General features: G+C 36.7%; 1 protein-coding gene and 1 long non-coding RNA gene across 4 annotated transcripts in view; one reads left to right on the forward strand and one right to left on the reverse strand.

Annotated features, from left to right (window-relative positions):
• The window catches only part of LOC107995627 (uncharacterized), a 143,771-nt gene that overhangs the window by 119,361 nt on the left and 3,540 nt on the right, over positions 1-20,870 (reverse strand). The gene's annotated exons all lie outside the window — the stretch shown is intronic.
• The window catches only part of LOC107995622 (mediator of RNA polymerase II transcription subunit 12), a 464,763-nt gene that overhangs the window by 86,274 nt on the left and 357,619 nt on the right, over positions 1-20,870 (forward strand). For all 3 annotated transcript variants that reach the window (XM_062073896.1, XM_017053239.3, XM_062073897.1), the window contains one exon: positions 156-206. In XM_062073896.1, coding sequence (XP_061929880.1) covers positions 156-206 — 51 coding nt within the window. The remainder of the gene's footprint in view (positions 1-155; positions 207-20,870) is intronic.

Raw genomic sequence — 20,870 nt, forward strand, 5'->3', positions numbered from 1 at the left:
AAAATTATACTTACCAATGACGTAGCCGGAATAATTAAAGCGGCCAAGATAAGTCGCGTCGAATATTAATAAAATCCCCCACCCCCTCTTCGTAATTAACCCGGCAAAAAATTAATAAATCATTCACACTGACCGTTGACAATTATCTGTTACAGAGCAACAGAAGCCAGCCAGCAATCGGATTGAAGCAGACGCCCAAGGCTCGGGTAAGTTTTTCCACTCCTACGGTGGAGAAAATCCACCTCCTCCGTTGCTACCCCTTTTTGCCACGCGGAAATTCAAATAAGGGAACGATCTCGCCTCGAAACTAGTTAGCAGCAGCTCGTTAGCAGGCCCGATCGATGCCCACCTCGACCGAGTTCCACCCGTACTTTTGACCAAACAACTTTTTCAAATCTCTTCCTTCTCCAGCCTCCTGGAGGAAAGTTAAAATAGGCGAACGCAACCCCTTCTCTCTCTCTCCCTCTTTCTCTCCAACGATTCACGTACACGTACGTGCGCTCGTATATCTTCTGGAGGCAGCGAACCACGAAATCGGCGGGGAGGGAACGGAGGGACACGTAGTATAATTTTACGACTTTAGTTTCGCCAATTTCTCGAAAGTATCGGGGGAGAGGAAAGGGAAACGACGTCGTCGAGACGTTTGTTTGTAATTTACGATCGTGGAATCGCGTGTCGTGGAATCGAGTATCCGGTTATGCAACGTTAACTTGTCCCCTTGACGAAATAGTCTTGCATTTATATGGTACGTGTGTGTATGTGTGTGTGTATATTTTAGAATCGACGATTTTCGGCTGTTGGGGCTGTTCTAGTTCAATTTTATGGATTATTCGATAAAATTGTTATCGAATAGAAATTGTAGCGATAAATAATGAGGATAATTTCCAGTTTGATTATCACAACTGGTTTAAATTAATTAGCATTGTTTACTGTCGTATATATTTACCTTGAATAATAACATCGATTAAATTATTATTATTATTAATAATAAAATTCGATGATGGAAATTGAGCGATATTTACAGAGTAACTAATTAAATTTCGTTAAATAAAAAATAATCGGAATAACAGAAATTCGCGAAAATTAAAGCTTTTCCGTATCGAATTGGATCGTTGCGAAGAAGACGATTTTTTTTCCGTTTTTTCTCTTTTTTTAAAGATCGACGATCGAGGTGACAGTTCGTAGAATCGTGACGATCGTTCGCGGGCGTAACATTACACGCCTCGTGTTAGAGACAACCGGGAAGAGGAAGCGTACGGGCGAACAAAGCCACTAAATGACATACTCTATCCACGGGTGCACGTGACGCGTGCGCTCCGTTTTAATCCCCACTGGGCCTACTTATTCTGCCAGACAGACGGGGACAGTGTGGAACAAAGGGGGCAAAGGTTGGATATCTCTGTCTCTAGGTGGAAAAATCACCGGGAAAACAAACGGGAAGCTGAAACGGAAACGAGGGATGGTTCGTTACAATGGGGAGATAATTTAATTGACGAGGGGTCAGGTTATTAATTTCTCGATTGATCGATGATCGAGAAGAGAAATAATTTTTCTCGAAAAAATGTTAATTGTGTAGAGGGATTTGCGTTTCTCGAACAATATAATTTTTAATTTGGTAGAATTTTAGTTTTTTCTTATGTAGTATTTATAATCGATTATCATTTCGTGCTATATTCTGGTAAAATCGAGTAAAATTCTTTTTATATTTCACTTTTTATATCGCCATATATTTTGTACACGGTATATACTGCGTATTCTGTGTCTCGTACCACATGTTCTATGCAGTAGAGAAAGTCTTTTTACTTTTCACTTTTCATCTGCTTCCTCTTTTTTAATCTTCCGTTTTTCCGCGCAAAAGCTTTGACACATCGCGCCCCAGCAAAAACTTTGTATCGATTACTTTTGTGCAACGCGAATTTCAATAACTATTTGACGAGTATTTTCGTGAATTATTATTACTTCGATAATTCATAGATATTAAATTCGTCGATAAACAAACTTTCTAAATATTTAATTCACACGGAATATTAGGATTTCAATATTTAACTATATACGGGAAAATGGCAATAAAAGTATCGAAAAAATATATCGATATGCTCAATTTAATTCATGTAACTCAAAAATATAACGTAATAGTATTACCCACAATACCGAACAAAACCAAAAATTCCATTTACGGCCGCCAGACAACAAAAGCCATCCCTTAAATTGAATCAAATTACGCGAGTGAATCCCTCGATTTCACCAATCCGACCGATCCATCATCCTTTAATTAACGTAATGATCGATGTGTCACTAAAATCTCGCCCCTCCCCCCTCCTTCGATCTCGACAAAATCGATCGATCGCTTCTCGTGATCATTCAACTCGTTCGGAATCATTTGTCACCGTGCCAAAGCCACGCTTCATTTTTCACCCACAAAAAAAAAAAGAAAAAAGAAAAAGATTTTTTCTCGAGCTTTTCACTAGCGTTGTTTCGATTCGTTATTTCGTTCGAAATAATTTCCACAGCCGTGGCGCGAACGAAAACCAAAGGAATGTCGTGGAAATCGCGCGGTCCAATTTCGCGAGATTGCTTGCCGGGGCGACCCTTTGGGGGAGCCATCCTCGTGGAAAAGAGCTTCTTCGAGGGTGCTCGTATTTTTTTCCAACTCCTCCCCATTCGCGAAAAGGAAATGCGGCCTTCCTTCCTCGAAAAAGGGAACGCGCAGCCAATTCTGCGATAGCCTACAATAGCCCTGTCAGATGCAATCCGGACGGATTGTCTAACGCTCGTATCCCGCAATGCATTACCTTTAATACGCCATTCTTTCAGAACTGCCCACCATTCCTCGCCTAGATTTAATTTGTGACGTTACAGGTATCGATTATACGCATAATGGCGTGTTTTGTTTGTCTCCGTTAAAGAGAATATTTTCTTTCTCTCTCTCTAGAGTATTTTTTTTGTTATCGTTGCTCGCGCCAGTTTTTACAATTTCTTGAACTGAAAATTTCTTTCTACTGTATATTCTCGAATTGTATTTTCTTGATTGCGAAAATTAATTAATATTTATAATAAATAAGTAAGAAGAGGGATTATACTTTAAGGGAAAAATAAAATTTCTCTTTGTATACTCGATGTACCAACCAGCTTATCGCCTTACGAAGAATACAGAATGAGAAGGATAAAAAATAGCATTCGTTTCATTTTCACAAAGTATAGAATTATATCTCAAACCGTAATTAAGATTTCTTGTAATATAAATTGGAAAAGAATAATTTATTTTCCTCCTTCGATGAACTTTATATTTGTCAAAGAATAACTCTTCTGCTCCTCTGTCTCTAATTATATACGTTTTAAAATGGTGACAAATGCTTGTGTCTGTAAAATTTCAGAATATTCGCCAGCAAAACGCGCGATATGCATATTTCACAATGCGTTAGAAACGTCGATTTTATACCTCGTTACATTTTACTGCCTCTGAAGCATGCCCATGGATATGGAAACGTTTCTGAATTATAACTACTGTGAACTCTACTAATTTAACTAGCCGATGAGGTGAGATTGTGCCCTGGAGGAAGCGCTAACCTTCATCAAAGTGCATATGACGCAAGGAGTAGATACACATGACAGTGTACTGTCATGATTAGTCATGACACAGACTTTTAATCCTCGTGTCGATAAAACTTTTCATCGAAATTTTCACGATTGAAATTTTCAATTAAATGTCGTTATTATAATCTTATGGAAATTGATTAAATGTTCGATCCATAGAAAAATTAAATGCTTTGGTTGAAAACATTTTTAACTAAAATTTCCTCGTATTTAACATACGTACATTTTTCTTTTTATATTCTATTCTATTAGCAAGAGAATATAAAACGCAAAGAATAATTTAATAATGGAAAAACAGAAATGAATTTTTTATTGTTAAAAAAATTCTAAAATAATATATATTTAGTTAAATTTCGTATACTTTTTATTATAGTTTATATACATATATCTCGATCCATTTAATGAAATTATAATATCCTGTTCATTGAAATTCTGTTTATTTTTTGAGAAATAAAATGATATATTTATCTGGAAAAACAATATTCCAATTTTACAATGTATAATCGAAGAATATTTTATATACCTTCTCGAGACATTATTAAAATTTTTCATCAAGTTTATTCATTATATAGATACAAATTTAAATTCACTTTCTCGTTATTATTAAAAAAAATGAAAATGAAAATGTAGTACATAAAACAAAATTTAAAACTTTTTCCGGATTAAATTTAAAAGTCCATTTTAAATAATTTGACTTACGGAATCATAAAAAATATAGCATTTCTAATATTATCGTTCAATTAATAACTATTAATCACTGACCAATCATTGCATTCGAACATTTCAAACTATGAATAATCGATTACTAACCACGTTTCTCGCTCGCTTAATCCTTGACTTTCCTTCGCTTGACCTGTTTCATTCCCATCCAGTTTCGCAATCGATTTACGACCATACTAACTCAAAAGTGATCCATTATATATATATAATGATTTTAATATATTCTCCAGAGAAATTGAAAGACTTTGCATCGTTAATAATCCGCAACTGCCATTTTTAAAATAAGATTATATATCATTGCCTATATATGTATTTCAGGAAAATGCATCGATTTTGAAACACAATTCGTTGGTTTATCCGAAATAGAATATTCACGATATATGGGCGATTTTGTTTAAACTGTGCCATTATCTTTTCGATGATGTTTCTCGTTTCCTAACCGCATCACGATACTAGACAATACATTTTGCGTGAATGCATTCGCGAAATACGGATCAATTGTACTGTAAACAATTTGATCAAAATAAATAGGATATTTATCGATAAATGTTCCATTCATTTTTAAACATGATTGATGATCGTTTTTCTTTTTTTTTTTAATAGAATGAACAAATTTTAAACGTCTAGATTCCAAAGTTTTTAAATAGAGTTTCATAAAAAAAAATTGTCTTTTTCCATAAAACATTTCAATAATTTTAACGCCTTATATATTTAATAATGAACAAATGGAAAAAGTACGACGAAGGATGAAAAGATATTTGACGAATAATATAATATATTTATGAGCAACGATTTTCAAATAATTAAAATCATCGAATAGAAACTTCGCGGGAGAAAAAAGCCATAGTCGATCAATAAGCTTCCCGAAATCGAATCGACGAACGTGCCACGAATAATTTGATTTCTTTCTCCCACGGGTTAAAAAGCGCGCTCATTCAACCGAAATAATGATCGTCGGTTTCGACGAGATATTCAAACTCGAAAATATCGAAATAACAAAGAGGGCAAATTACGTTGCGAATTTTTTAGTTATCGAACATTTTCGCGCGCCAATTAGTACCCACCGGAATATTCCACCAACGTTGCGAATTTCCTTTTTTTTTCCCCCGACAATGTTAATTTGACCAGTATTTTTTAATAAAAAAAGGAAATCGTCGAGTTTCATCGAATTTACGTGAGAAACGATTCCATTAATTGAAATCGGTATGTAATTATCACGATCTTTTTAACAAACAACGAGGAAAAAGGGAGAAAATGAAGGAAAAATGAAGAGGCATTTGTAAATATCGAATTTAAATTTACTTTACCCCGTATGAATTATTCATGAAAACACGAACTCTAAACATTTTCGCTATATGTACTATATGAGTGTGTTGTCAGCGAGCCCATCATAGGTTATTTCCGATTATTTCCGATTCCGAAAAACTTTTGCTACATTTAGTTTAAATTGAATTATTATAAAATTATAGGTAAAATATGTGGCACTTTCTTGCCCATTGATATTTTATCAATCCTCGATGGAATAAAATGTTGAATTTCTGAGTTAACATATTTAAATCATAAATCCATATGGAAATTTTATAAAGAATCTTAGATTATGTACGCAGATTATGTAATTTGAGAGTTAAGGAAACAAGGATTAATTTTAAAATAAAGCATGCGAAAGACAAGAAAGGAAGAGAAATCTACAACAATAAGAAATAAGCTTTAACGGAAGAGCTTTTCTTATTGAATTAAATTTTTATTCCATCTTCGAGAGATATCTTATTCAGTCAAAACGAAGTATATAGAAAAAAAAAAAATGAAACGAATTGCCAAAATGCAACTTTTCAACGGGATTCGTTTGCTTTGATTCATATTTCCTTATCATCTTGATTGTCATTTCATCTCATTCAGCAACAGATTTTCTACAAGTCTCGCAATTTCGCAAAACTATCTCATTTTCTCTAGCAATCGTTGCATCTTCTAAATGAGCTCGTCGCGATTCGAGACTACGGCTGAAAACCAAGTGGCAAAAGAAGATTTCAATTTCGCCTCTCCTTCGAATTTTCCGCTGTAATACGAAATAAAAGTCATTCCACTCGTTTCTCGATATAATTTCTCTTTGTTCCACTGACTCGTGAGACACAACGATTTTCTCTTTTTTGTCTGAGAGATCTCACAGTTTGATTATTACGATTATCACAATCGCTTTGATAATACATCGCGCTAGTCATCAAAATGCATATAATGTATTCAAATTGAAGTTAACCTTGTCTGTGAAGATCATAGTTCGAAGGAACAAGTTGTTTCGCTGTGTTCAAATTTCGAAACTCATAAGATCCTGTTCTACAGTGCTTCTATCTTTATTGAATATAACACGAACTTTAACACGTTTAAAGAGAATTGAAGCGAATTTGAAGAGAAATGAATTTTATAATGCCGATTGAAGAGATTGAAAGGATGAAATTCTTTAATTCTCTTGTTAATATAAAATTTGTTGTTGAAACAACAATATTTTATCCAACGTAGTACGGAACATCTAAGATATCCTCAAACTTTCGTCATTTTTCTTTTTCCCTTATCCAGCCATAGACGGTTCGTCATAAATCAACATACATTTTCCAGAATCCCGGCAAAAAGTATCCGATATCCAACAGATACTTTGCACGAGAACGCGTAACACATGATATTTCCTAAATCACGTTCTCTTCACCACATCCTTAAAGCTAGCAAAAATCTCCTCTTATCTCTTCAATCTTCGTCACACGAGATTTCATCAAAGTTTCAACGTTGTTACGCTTCATTCATGCGTCGACTGAGCCCGTGATGTTGCACCCTGCATAAAATCTTCATCCAATTATCGAACACGCGCAGCATCTCGCCAAATATACCTCTCCGAATTTCCAAGTCGAAATGTACAATTTCTAATATCCATACTCTTGCTACGAATAAAATAATCCTCGAAAATAAGAATATCATAACAATCTACACTATAAAATATTCAAATTATTAATATTCGGTCATCCTGTTGTAAAAAATATCCTCCTCTTACAATGCTGGAACATCAAGAATGAATTTCGTCCTTAAAGAAATTTTCTTTCACGTGTAACCAAAATTACATCACGCACGTTGACAAAAATTAGATTTTCCTCGAGTAAAACAGCATGTTTCGGATGTTTTCATTCTCGAATCACGACAAAGAAGAGAAGGATAGCTCTTTTAAACGTCACAATATTTCGAGCCGGGCTTCTCGCCAGTGTAACGAATTGGCCCGCTGCTAATTACAATTACAAATAGCCGTACGACCTTCCTGCAATTGCTAAGCTCGCCGTGCATCCCCTTTTGCGAGGCTACACCTCCATCCCCGTATTTCTGTCTTTATCCTCCCAGAACGGCGGCTTCGCCTAGTCGGCGCACACCAACCTCTTGCGCGTATCTACATCGGGATGCACTCATAGATATGCAAATCCTTGGCAACGGAGGCCGACTACAAGCCGGCCTTGCTTCCGAATTAAACGAGTATTCGAGCAAACCTCGGAATTACCTACGCGTTCTATTGGTTGTGCGACCACCGATTAATGCAGTGACGTGGCTAACATTCCGCGTAATAGATAGACGTGATTTATGGTTGGAGGATGATTGGTATTTCGGGGGAGGGGAGAAAAATATGGATTGATAGAGAGAGAGGGAGAAGGGACGATGATATCGCTTGTGGCATTCGTAGTTGTGCTTGCTAAGTTGCAATTGTGATTAATGAAGTGAGATAATGATTCGAGACAACTGCTTTTGAATTAATCTTCGATTCGAGTAAGGCTTTCAGGTTGCTGTCATATGATTAATAATGTATTATTATTATTTTCTGAAAGTAGTAAAAGTATCTTGGATTATCTGCTTGGGTATGCGATCGATGAATAGGATTATTCAATTGCTTTTAAATAAATAAAGTTGGTGTAATGTAATAAATATTTGTTTATCGAATTATAAACAACGAAAGGAAATTTGAGATGTAATACATGGATAAGAAAATAATTTGAGGAAAAATTGTTCGAGGATGAAAGTTTTGTATCGAGAGGGATGAAACCGATCGAGTTTGAGGGAGAAACTCGAAATGGAAATCTGTAGAAAATAGGAAGGGGATGATGGAGAATATCGAAACGATCGGTCCAAAACGAACTCGGTCGTAATCACGCACGAGAACCCTCCTGTTGAGCTTCGGAACATTTTTTTCTGGTTTCTCTCTTTTACGTCGGATCGATCCGACTGGAAATATTATTCCGTTCGTACGTAGCGTGTCCGAAAAATGGTCGTATATCCCTTGGACCGATGCTTCGATTTCAGTGAAATTTTCGAGGGATATGCTTTTTCCCCCTCGAAAACTTTACGGATAGAAGGAAGCGCAGGAGTTGGAGAACAGCGTTGAATTTATGGAATTGTAATGGCGGCCGAGCTTCGTTTTATTTATTTTCGTTTATTCCGCGCATTAATGGATTGATGCGTTGTATTTTCTTTCTTTCTTTTTTCTTCTTTTTTTATACGCACGAAGTAAAACAGTTTAATTGTTGGCAGTTTTTATTCCCTTGATATTAAATTACCGGTTCACGAAAAAAATGCATGGAAAAAATATTTCATACGTGAATTGTTGAAATTAAATTAGCCATAACTTTGTTATTAATAGAGAGTTACTTTACTTATTCGATGGAATAATATTATTCACTTCATTGTTTTCCACCCATTCAAATATTTAATAATATTTTAATACGTTTTAACGCGTTTATCTCATTTCTCGAATTACAACGATGTATTTATGCGGATTCAAATAATCCCAATAACCAACGGAACACGAGTTGAAATAAGATCTCGGTTGGTTTAATCGGAGAGAAATTTTTTTCAACAAACCAAGTTCGACAGCCCGAAAATCGAGAATTGAATATCGTCCGGTACAGGAAGTCGTTAACGAAATATTTCAATGTCAGTGAAAATCAAAACGATTCTATAAACGATTTCGCGACCATACAAGCTTATACCTCCTCTCCCAGTTCTGGATTTAGCCGAATTTAGTTTCCAATTGGCGACGCTAGGATGAACGTCGATTCGAGGGGTGGCGAAGGTGGCAGGAAGCGAGGAGCGGAACGCAACCACCGTCGAGAGTGATGAAGAGGGAGCGGAGGCCCTGTTGCTCGGCCTTTGTTTTCCACGAACAAATAAACGCGACCTCCCTCCCACGCTCGATACCGTCTCCGTGAATCGACGTTTCGCTAGTTTCCAACCATCCACCACCCAGGTCGTGGAATCGTTGACGTTCGACGCCATCTCTCCCCTCATCCGCCAATGTTCGTTCCTCGTGCCAAGTCTCATCGGCCGTTTTCTCGGGAAAACGGGCCACGGAAAAGGGATTCCAATTTTCCCATATTTCGCCCAGCTCTTTTCCCACGAACTAATGAAAACCCGTGGCCTTATTCGATGATAAATGCTGCGACGTGTGCCGGTTTATACAAAAGTGTGTGTATGTGCGCGTGGCCGACTTTGATGAATTCGAATCGAAGGAGGGTAATACGTGCACACGTTGCGAACCATTGAAATGTTATTGAGGCGCAAGATACGTGATTATATTATATATATATTATATATATTATATATATAGAATTCTTGATTCTTCGTTGATATTACGGTTTAGGATCGATGATGTGATGATTCAATACGGACAGAATTGAAGAGATAAAACGTTTTACACGAGAGATCGTTTCGTAAAGTGAATTTATTTATATTTCTAATTTTCTAAGAGCAACGAACTTTGAAACGGAGGAACCTCGTGAAAACTCGACTCGACGATTATTCCTTCGAGGATCGAGAAACGTCTGGGTAAATTTTATTCCATTATTAAGCCCGTTTAAAATATAAATATGCCACTCCGATTTCGGCTTGGTTGATCGTGAGAGAAGGTGGCCAAGGGAGCGAAGGGATGAAATATTTTTCCCCGAGCAAAGGATCCAGACCCGCTTTTTTTTGTCCACGAGCCGTTTCGTGACCCACCAAGCATTCCCTCCTTCTCAACATCGTGCCTTTTGTTTTCCCCGTCTCGAGCACGAACCAAACGTCTTCGTTCTCGCCTTTTGTGCCCACCTTCCTACCCTCCAATCCTCCTTTCCTCCTGCGCTCCTTGTTCCTCCTTGTATTATTCCTTTATACCGGCTCACCATCTTTACCTCGTTTCAACTTCTCGCGCCACTTTTTCCCTTTTCGACAACAGGAAAACCTGGGGAGAGAAAGAGAGAGAGAGAGAGAGAGAAAGGCGCAAGAAAGCTCACGCGCGATGCTGTCAGTCTAGACGCGCTTTCTTCCGGCTTTCACAGACGCCAAATCCTCGTCTCGGCTTCCGTTTAACCGATAACCGGAGAAAATTCTCTCATCGGTGGTGAGACGCCTCTCGGTCCTCGATTCATCACATTTCTTGCGCGTGAATCGATGTCAAACGATTCTATCCGTGCCGTTTAGTGTATATATCCCTGTTTTTGTCCCCTTGATTTATCCTGAAATCGCTTATGGTTCGTAGCTGTGATGTATGATGGTGTAGCTTCGAGAGTGGAATATTGGATTGATCTTGATTGGAGAAGGTTAAACTTACAATTAGTTGATGAATATATTGACTTGCGATTAACAAAATTTTCGATAAATCTCTTCGTTCGTTATTTAAATGATAAAAAAAGGAAAAAAGATTTCTATACGTCTATATTCAAATTTTTCTCTATTCTTTTCTTCCATTCAATATTCAAAATTTCCAGCGAAAAATAATAACCCATATTTATTCCATTTCGCAGGATACGATGTTAACAGGTTGTCGATATCAATGTATTGGATGCATATCAATCGGTATTGATTCATTTTGAAATATCAAAATCGCAAAATATGGAATGCTTTCGGCTCATAAAAAAAAAGAAACGCGTTCGACTAAGTTCCACTCGGTTATTGATTTCACGTAGAGTTCAATAATTTGTAGTTTCACGAATTTGAACATTCTCATAATAACAATAACTTAAATCGCGATGGAATTAATCATAATCAATTTACAAAGCACATCGAATTCACTCCGGATCAAATTAATCGAACGGGTTCGACGGAATTTCAATTCAACGAGAGCCGGGGATTCATCGATCTTCTTAGACAAATATCCTATCGCTATCGCCGACCGGAATAACGATAATAGTTCTTCCAATCTTGGGATGGAAAACGCGAAAACAATCGAAAGGAGGGATTTCATCTCGATTTGAGGGAATGACCTTTTGCAGGAGCAATTTTCGCGCGGAACCATAGAACTATAAAACAGAGGATTGTGTATGGGTGTGGATTGTTCCACGCGCTGCTTTGCGGATGTCCTCCTGATGGACGAGCAACGGTGAAAAGGTCTGGAAGAAGGAACGTGGGAAGAACGATCTCACGGCCATTTCTGGGAATGAAGCGGCGGGGAAGAGAAAAATGGTCGGCTCCGGGTTTAATGGGATCCCCTGTTTCGATTCCGACTGCGAACTTAGTTTGATATCGCGGCACATACACGATTCACGACTCCCCATATGTATCTCCTTCTCTCGATCTTTTATAAAGATTGACGCGAATATTTCGTAAATATTGTAGGCAACTTTCTCCTGGGATAAAAGCAATAAGTATTAATAATAAAAATGTTGGAATATTATATATACGTGTACTATATAAGAGAGATTGGCTCGTGCTCGTAGAATGTTGGGTTGCTTCGCGATAAAAGACACGAGAAGAGACAGTGATTATTATATTTTAATAAGTATTAATTATATTCTCCTGTATTTTATACCGAAAGATTACCAATGCTCGAAATATCGTACAATGGAGTACAATGGCGCGCCACAAAGTGCATTTTAAAATGCACTTTGTTCCAAGTTGGCGGCTCAATTGGCTCCCAGGGTACAAGCCTTCAAAGCCTGCCACTTAAAACACGTGGATGATGAATGGAGGTTGAAAATCTGGGATGCACCGTGACCTGAATTTTTTTCTTTCTCGAAATGCGTACGTTGCAGCACTAGTACTAGCACTAAAAAAAAATGCCGGCTCGGTGTCTCTCGCTGACCAGTTTATTTTTGCCGTTAGTTTGAATAAATCATATATTCGTACGAGTGAGAAACAAATAATTACAAGAATTTTACGTGATACAAAATATTAATTACTTTTGATCGCGATTATTTGTGAATAAAAACAAAAGTATCATCGATTTCTGAAGTATTGCAGATCGCTCGATTCAATCTCGATTTTATCTCATTATCGATTTTATGGATCGCGCGAATATTTAAATTCTTTCGGCGAGAAAAATTGTGGAAATTAAAATCTGGACGCAGTTTTAATCGAAGGAGAATTGGCAGGCATGGCGATATCGAACGGTTCAGAGTAGAAGACAAACTGCAAGCCGAGCTTTGGAGCTTAGCAATCATTGAAACCACCCGATCTTCATCCTAAATTCCGAGATCCCGTCTCTTTCAATATTTCGACAAATTGTTTCTCAGTCTATCCCGCGAATAATTTAATTCGTTCGATCTTATTGGCGAAATAAATTGAGACAAACGTATAATGAAATGAGGAAGGAAAGGCGGGAGAGAAGGGGGAGGTGTCAATGAATATTCATATCGTCGGTCGATATCTTAATTTTCTATCGATTAACACAGTTTAAAATCTCGATCCCTGGCGCACGCACTCGAATTTACACTCATATTATTTCGATATTGATTCTTGCGGAATTACCATCATTTTATTACCTGGAAACAGAGTGGCTATGAAATTCCGCTCTTGTCCCGTTGATTATGCGTCGCTAAAGTCCACGATTTATTTCAAGCGTTAATCGAATATCCAATAATTTCACGGATTTCCTATATTTACCGCGTTGTATTTGTTAGACGATTAAAATAATAGGAATGGAGATTTATCGAAGCGCGAACTATCACAAACGGAAAATTACGTTTGAGAGAGATTTATGAACTGAACGAAAACTCTATCGATTTAACGGTATCATTAAAAATCTGTGCAGTGAAAAAGGATTGGATCAATATAAATGTTGAAGTAATTGATAACTGAGAGTAGAAAATTTAATTTTCATCCCCTTGATCTGTATAATCCGGTGGAATAATTCACACAGATTCGAGTAAAATGCAAGGACATACATGCAAAGTGCATTAATGAAAATCTATTTTCAAAGAGTCTCAGATAAATCTTGTTCCCATTTCACAAATTCCTGGCAAAAGTAAAGTATTAAAGCATCAACTGCTGTGATATTAATCACAGAGCCATCAAAAAGATCCATATTTCATAAATCGAAATCATGTTTTATTGCAATCCATACGATAAAACTTGTTTATACGTAGTCTTATCCCTTTCAAATTCGAAGTTGCTAAATCTACATCAAACAAAGCCACATCAAAACTTGTCAACGTTTATCGAAAACTGTCTGCCTGTCAGAAAACTATTCGACGGATTCCATTATTCTTCTCGTAGAGAAGAAGCAACTTGAAAGGAATTACATTTATCCACACATCCCATCATTTCTTTGATTCATCTTTTCTTCCTCTTCGATCCCTTTTCCCATAATTTCTTAAATTCCAAAAATTCCTATTAACTCTTCCATTCCTTTAATTCATTCCTTTAATTTCCTCATTCCTTTAATCACCTATTATTCTTAAAAAACAAATTCACAACGAATTCCTTTCCTTCCCACCAATTCTTCAATTCTCCTTCCCTTAAACAATCGATTTCTCGTTGAAAAAAATGGTATAGCACATTTTCGATCATAGGCTCTTTCGCGCAAGCACACCGTTTACGCACAGGTCGTGACTTTTCCTTTCTCCCTCCTTCCTCCTCCTCCTCGCGCCTTCTTCCGGCCGCGTTCCGTTTTCCTTTTTATCTCGCCGAGGTACCCAGTGATTAGACGAAGTAGCGAGCACCATGCAAGAGGAATGGAAAGTTATGGAAGGGCGGAAGACTGTGGGGAATGGGAGGGAGGGAGGGATCGGGTGATGAGCCCGGAGGAAGAGGAGAGCAGACACAAAAGAACCCGTGCACGTCACCCCCGCCCCCGGCGTCCGTCCTCTTTGTTTCGCGGCCGCACCGTTAGGCAAACGGAAATAAAGAAAAAGTCGAAACGAATATCGTAAGGAAGCGGACCGGCGGACAATAAAAGAAGGAAACGGTTGGCTGAATGACGCTCGCTGTTCGATGACCGTGTCACCGGCCGTGATTGTTAGGCGATTCGGATTTCTGCCAACTCCTCGAAGAATTTTGTCGAACTAGTTTTTGAAGAGTAAAAAAAATTTGAGTGAAAAATTCTCAAAATTAACGGATGATTTCCCTTCTGAAGAATATAGTCCTTCTTGAAATTGATATTGTGATGAAATTTATAATTTAAAACGAACCTTGAAAAAGTGAGATTGATTTAATAATAAATTGTCAAAATTAACGGATAATTTCCCTTTTTGAAGAAAATGATAATATAATCCTTCTTGAAATTGTGACAAAATTTATAATATAAAACGAATCTTCGAAAAAGTGAGATTGATTTAATAATTATGATGAAATTTAGCTTCGTATCGTAAATAATAGTGGAACAGTAGTTGATATTCAAGATCGTCAAAGTTGTATATAACGTAACTTGTTGAATTATCTTTGGAATTTGTGTGCACGGTATATCGGTAGGAATATAATTTGCATTATCGAGGGAACCAGGTGTTGATAACGTCATATTGATGATCGTTTACTTAGAAGATTCTACTGTTCAAGTTCCATGTCGCTAATGTGTTTGAATTAAATCAAAGTTAGTACATGAATTGTTAGAACTGAAAGACGTGGAAATTTAGTATGAAGATCGAAGAAGGAGATTCTTAAATTTCCTTTTTAATGCTTAATTCGATTTAATCTATGCAAACATTTGAATTTCGATTAACAAACTCAACTATTTTTCCAAAATTACAACTCCAGATGTGGTGAGCTCAATTTGTAAAATATCATCAAATATTCTGTGAACAAAAGATAAGAGAATGTGCATACGTTCACGTTTCACGTCATTTCCGCCCGAAATAAGACGAGCTTCCACGAGAATCGTATTTCATGTCGAGCCACCGACGTGAATTATTTGCGCGGTTTAATAAATTTTCCATTGTGATTCTTTTATTCCAAGGATATGACTTGTGCTTTTAAATAAACAATGCTTCGTGCTAATTTACTTTCTCATCCTTTGGCGTCGATTATATACCTTTCGATTCGTGCTAATTTCGCGTCATCGATTGGTTTACTTTCGCCGCTACGTTTAACGTAATATACGCTCGAGGGTGAATAATACATGCGCTATATTATCGTAAACGAGAAATTGCCGAAATGTAACGTAGAAGAAAATATAAAATATAATATAAAATATTTGCATTTTATTTGGAAAAATTGGAGATAAAATTTTCGCAACAATTGCGATTAAAATGTTCGTGTCATTTGTGGAATGTATCTTCGAGAAGGGGTTGATAATCCTCGATATCGAATTGTATAGACATCTCTAAGAAATTAAATTAATAACGCAATATATATATTACAATTCATTACTAACAAATTAAATTGATAATACAATATAAAATAATTGCAAAAATGATGATTGCTAATTAATGAGAGTAAAATTAATGAGAAAACAGGGATGATATTATGGAATAATATGTCATAGTTGTTAATCTCAATCGCGTTAAACAATTAGGTACCAACAAATCTTGAACAGTATACAAATATAGAAACGTTCATTTTTCGTTCTAAACGACTTCCATTCCACGTAACACGAGACTCGTCCTCATAAACCATAAATAATAGAAACTAGACATACTCGTTGGAATTTCTGCAAGATACACCAGGAATTCTGGGCTATTAAATCGCGAGTTTAATAAATAATGACCGTGTCGTAGCGTGGCGCCATTTGCGGTTTCTAAGAACAACCGTGTAAGCCTATCTGCGTACATCCGCCATCATTTCAAATGATTTCAGTGAGTACGAATGATCTCGTGTCTGCATGCGGTTGCGAATAAAAATCTCGTAACCTCCCTTGAAAAGAGATTAACGAGAAACTTTACGAGTTAAAACGCAAGAACTCGTTTCAACCATGTTCTTACACACTTTACGATAATATTTCCACCTCTCGATCGATGTGCGCGATTACTATTTCGATTTCTATCGCGAATTTTCATACATTTTCTTTTTCCTAATAAAATATTTACATTTTACACGAATTTGCACGAAAGTTTTATAATTAACGTGAATCCTGAGTGAAAAATTTTTGAAAAAAAAATTGAAATTTAAAGGAACACTTAATGTAACGAATAATATCAATCTTCTCTTATTTATCCATTTACTTCTTTTCGCGCAATAAGAAAAATTATACTATAATTTTCCAAATTTCTTCTGAAATAAAAACCTCCTTTCACAATCATTTCAAAGAAACCTATTGTCCTAAACAATTGCTCGAAATCAACCATCTTCAATTTCATCCTTTAGATCCGTTTCATAGATAGCTAGGTTCAAAGGATGCTCCCTCTCAAAGGATCAAGGTATGAAAACTATCACCAAGAGAGATCACTTCCGTTTCGAGCGTAATTACGACGAAACGAACAATCGTAGTTGTGGGGATCAACGCGGCAAAGTTAAACGTCGCCGATGACAATCAGTGGCCGTACTTTGCCTCGTCTGTACCGTTGAAACGCAATTTAATGGATATAATTATCCGAGCGTTGATGAACATAGAAATCCGGCTTACAGAAATTGAATGCGTGCCGATCTATGAGCGAAATTCACGGAATCGCCGATGAATAATAGAGCCCGAGTCACTGTAAACATTCGTTAGACTGTTGATAACTGGCTCGACTGCGTGACAGATAACCGTACAGTCGCAGAAATAGCAATGGCAACCGGTGAAAATTATGCCAGAGTTTGCTTCCGTGCCGAGATATTTACCTACCCCTAGCTTCGAATTGCTCATTTCCGCGAGAAGATATAAAGTGATGTACAGTTTATGCAGGGTATTCAAAGTGATGACGAGAGAAACTTTGAAAAGTTATTTGTCCTTATCAAAGAAAATAATTATATCGGTGAATGTTTCTGATAAGGATTCATCGTAGAGTGGTAGCGAGCAAAATTATTTCGGCAAGAAAATTATTGGGTTTCCTGGGAATCGGATTAATAGTACATTCGAACTTCGTAAACTTTGTGGCGATATGGATATCTTATTAAATATTACGAATGGAAGAAATTTTTAGAAATTAGGCGGTAGATTAATTTGAAATGACTTCACAGATATTATTCTCACGTCTCGTTCGAAAAATTGTTCCTAATTTTTATTAAAAAACTTTATTCATTCGTATATTCTTAAAACTAATTCAATTTTTTTTTATGTCAATTCATAAGATTTATTTCATTCGAATTTTACAACAAATGTACGTATATGTAACGAAAAGTTAGTTTTACGAATATTTTTCGTTTTAAATATCTTAAGTAAAAAGTTTAATTGAAATACATTGTATAAAATAGAGGCAATCAGCCGGATAACAAACGATCTTTCTCGTATGATATACGTAATTTTTTAATAAATATGTTTCGTTATGAATTCGCGTGCAACGAATGTTTCGACGCGAAAACTTCACCAACTAACGTCGAAATTTCAATGATAACAACGTTCTAACGCGAAAATGGTTGGAATATTATAATAAAGAGCAACAACTCGCTCATTTTCCTGCGAACAACGTTGCTTGCATGAATTTATTAGGTGGAATTAATTGAATCATTCCCCATTACTATAACGTGTGATTCATTAAACAGAAAAGGGATTCCTCGATATAATTGTAACAGCACGGTATATCGACGATAAGTCATTTTCGACGATGAACAGATAATCAAAAATCACCATTGGAAATGTTTCATCGACCTATCAATCTATTCCACCGTTTAAAATTACATTAACGAATAATTTTATATTTAATCACCTCGATTATACCTTCTATATTCTGTTCTCTACATTTTGTCGTGTTCCTTCTCTTTAATTATTTTTTTGAAGCCCTGTCCACTTTTAAGCTATATAAAGAGAATATGCGAACAATATCAATTATTAACGAAGAACTGTTATCTTTCCACGATAATTTCTCGGTCGAAACTATTCATTACGCGCTTCAAATAATTTCCACGTTTTCGACATTAACGAAGATATTTCGATGTTCTTCCAAAGATAATTACGATAATTATGAGTTACACGAGACTAGGATATTCATATTTAATGGAAAAGGCTTAGCAATCTAAAATAATATAGAATGAGATAGTCGGCGAATTTATGGGAAACGAAGGACTCTAAACCTCAATTTCAGAAGCACACTTCAGTTTCAATGATGGACCATGTTAAGCTTATTAACAAGATTTCTCTCGATCCATACTCTACATTCCACAGAAGCATACTTTAACTAACCCGTAAATTATCTTACTATATCATTGAATATCGGCATTCGAAACTTCCCTCTACGTTCTAACCTATCATTGCATAACAACCTAATTTCACTTCTTCTAGTCATAATCTAATTAAAAATATTTAAAAAACGTGATTAGTGCATCTGCGCTAATCCCTCGAAATACAAGAAGAACAAAATATTTTTCACGTATTAGCAACACGACGGAGAAAAATAAAAAACTATCTCTTGGAAAAGTGGGAGGGGGAGGAAGGGGGAAAAAAAAGCACATGCACAAGTGTTCCATACGAAGGAAAGGCAGGTACTCAGATTGTTCCCCGCTGGGTGGGTCGTAATAATTAAAAATTGTAGCTGTGCCAAGGGAGCAGTAATTACGGATTCAAGTGTGCCTGTTGCTTAATTAGTAATTATTATGATTTCTGTTGCAAAACCTTCTGCGGGCGGTCGTTCCTCGCTACGTGGTCGCTTTCCTGTCTACCGGGTGTGGCAATTCGAATTTTACCAACTCGATGAAAAACATGATTTGATTCGCTATTGTGTTATAGCGTAATACTTGATCGAATCTGTAGATTGTGATACTGTGATAATTGAACTGGTGCTACAATTATCGAAGTGAATTTTGATATAATAACGTGAAGCTTAATGCAACTCGTTTCATACAAGGATTCACCAATAAAATTATGAATTGTAAATTTATATTTGTAATGCATTGCATACGTGGTATTATTTTATACCGCTGCAATAAAACAACCATTGCCTTCTCATTACTTAACCAACTTTTTTCGTCCGAAAATTTAAAAATTCAAAAGAATTGAGAAAAGACAATAGAGAGAAGTAAAGAATAACTATTTATTATTGTTCATCAATTATTAATCACGCCGATCGAGCATCCATGAAAAGTTTAATCCAAGAAAGTGACGATACACCCGTTAGATTTATACATCCCCAGCATCAAAGCTTGTTTACACTTTGGCGAAGAGTTAAGAGCTTCTGCCAGGCGCTGGGGTGCCGAGTAATCGACTTTCCTGACCCAGAAAGTCAAAAGGGCTTCGTTTACTTGCAATCTCTCTCTCTCTTTCTCTCTTTCTATCCATCTTCCCTCCCTTCTTTGATTCTTATACCTGATTATTTCTCTCTTTTTTCTCGTTTCTACTATTCTCTTTTCCAGCAACTCTCCGATTCTATCCGTCTCCTTTCCGTCTTCTGTCTGTTTTACTCTCTTTCCTCTCGCAACCAGCCCAGTTTCCACGCTGAAGCGTCTTTTTCCTCGTGGGGTCGAGTCGAGTCGAGTCGAGTCGAGTCTGGATTCGGTGCTCGTCGGAGATACGGTCGTATAATTAAAATCGGGCACTGACCGAAAACTTCAATATTCCGGCTCTTTCACCGGCCAGAGGACGAGAAAGAAACCGAAAGATATCGACAGTTTCTGTTGGAAGAGCGGGTCGACGCAATGGTAAGAAACTGGGGGAGGGAAGAGGAGAAGGGGATCATCGTTCGAGGATGGTTTAGGATATCAGGGGAACGAGGAGAGGCAAAGAGAGGAAAATAGGGAAAGAGGTGGAAAGGAGTGGAGAAACGGTTTTTTGCGCTGCAACACGGGTTTCTGGATCGAGAAATCGAGATGCTGCATCCGAAAGCGTTTCCAACTCGTCTAAGTTCTCGGGTAAATAGCCGGAGACCTTGATTCTTATTGCATCCGGATACCGTGAGCAAGTACCATCGCGACTCGGAATTCTTTCGAATTGAAGGGATAGTAAATTCTTTCTTTCACTCTTCACTCTTTATCTCTTCCCTTAGAAGATTGAAAGAAAATTTTGGGGAATTATTTGAACTACTTTAAATGCTTTCAACATTTGGGTTACATTTCATAGAGTTCTTTGTTTTAATTTCGAGGAAAATGAGTGTACGTGGTAAAGAAAAATAATTTGTAATTAAACTTTTTACGCGCGTGAAACGAAATGGCTCATTAGTAAAAGAGCAATAACTTTTCATTAATGATGCAGCAGTATACAATGATGCTAACTTATGTTTTAAATTCTTGCTTGCAATGCATTCAATTTTATTCTTCGTCCTTAATATAATAGTATTAAACTGAAG

This window comes from Apis cerana, linkage group LG4 (assembly GCF_029169275.1).
Source record: "Apis cerana isolate GH-2021 linkage group LG4, AcerK_1.0, whole genome shotgun sequence".
Lineage (NCBI taxonomy): Eukaryota > Metazoa > Arthropoda > Insecta > Hymenoptera > Apidae > Apis > Apis cerana.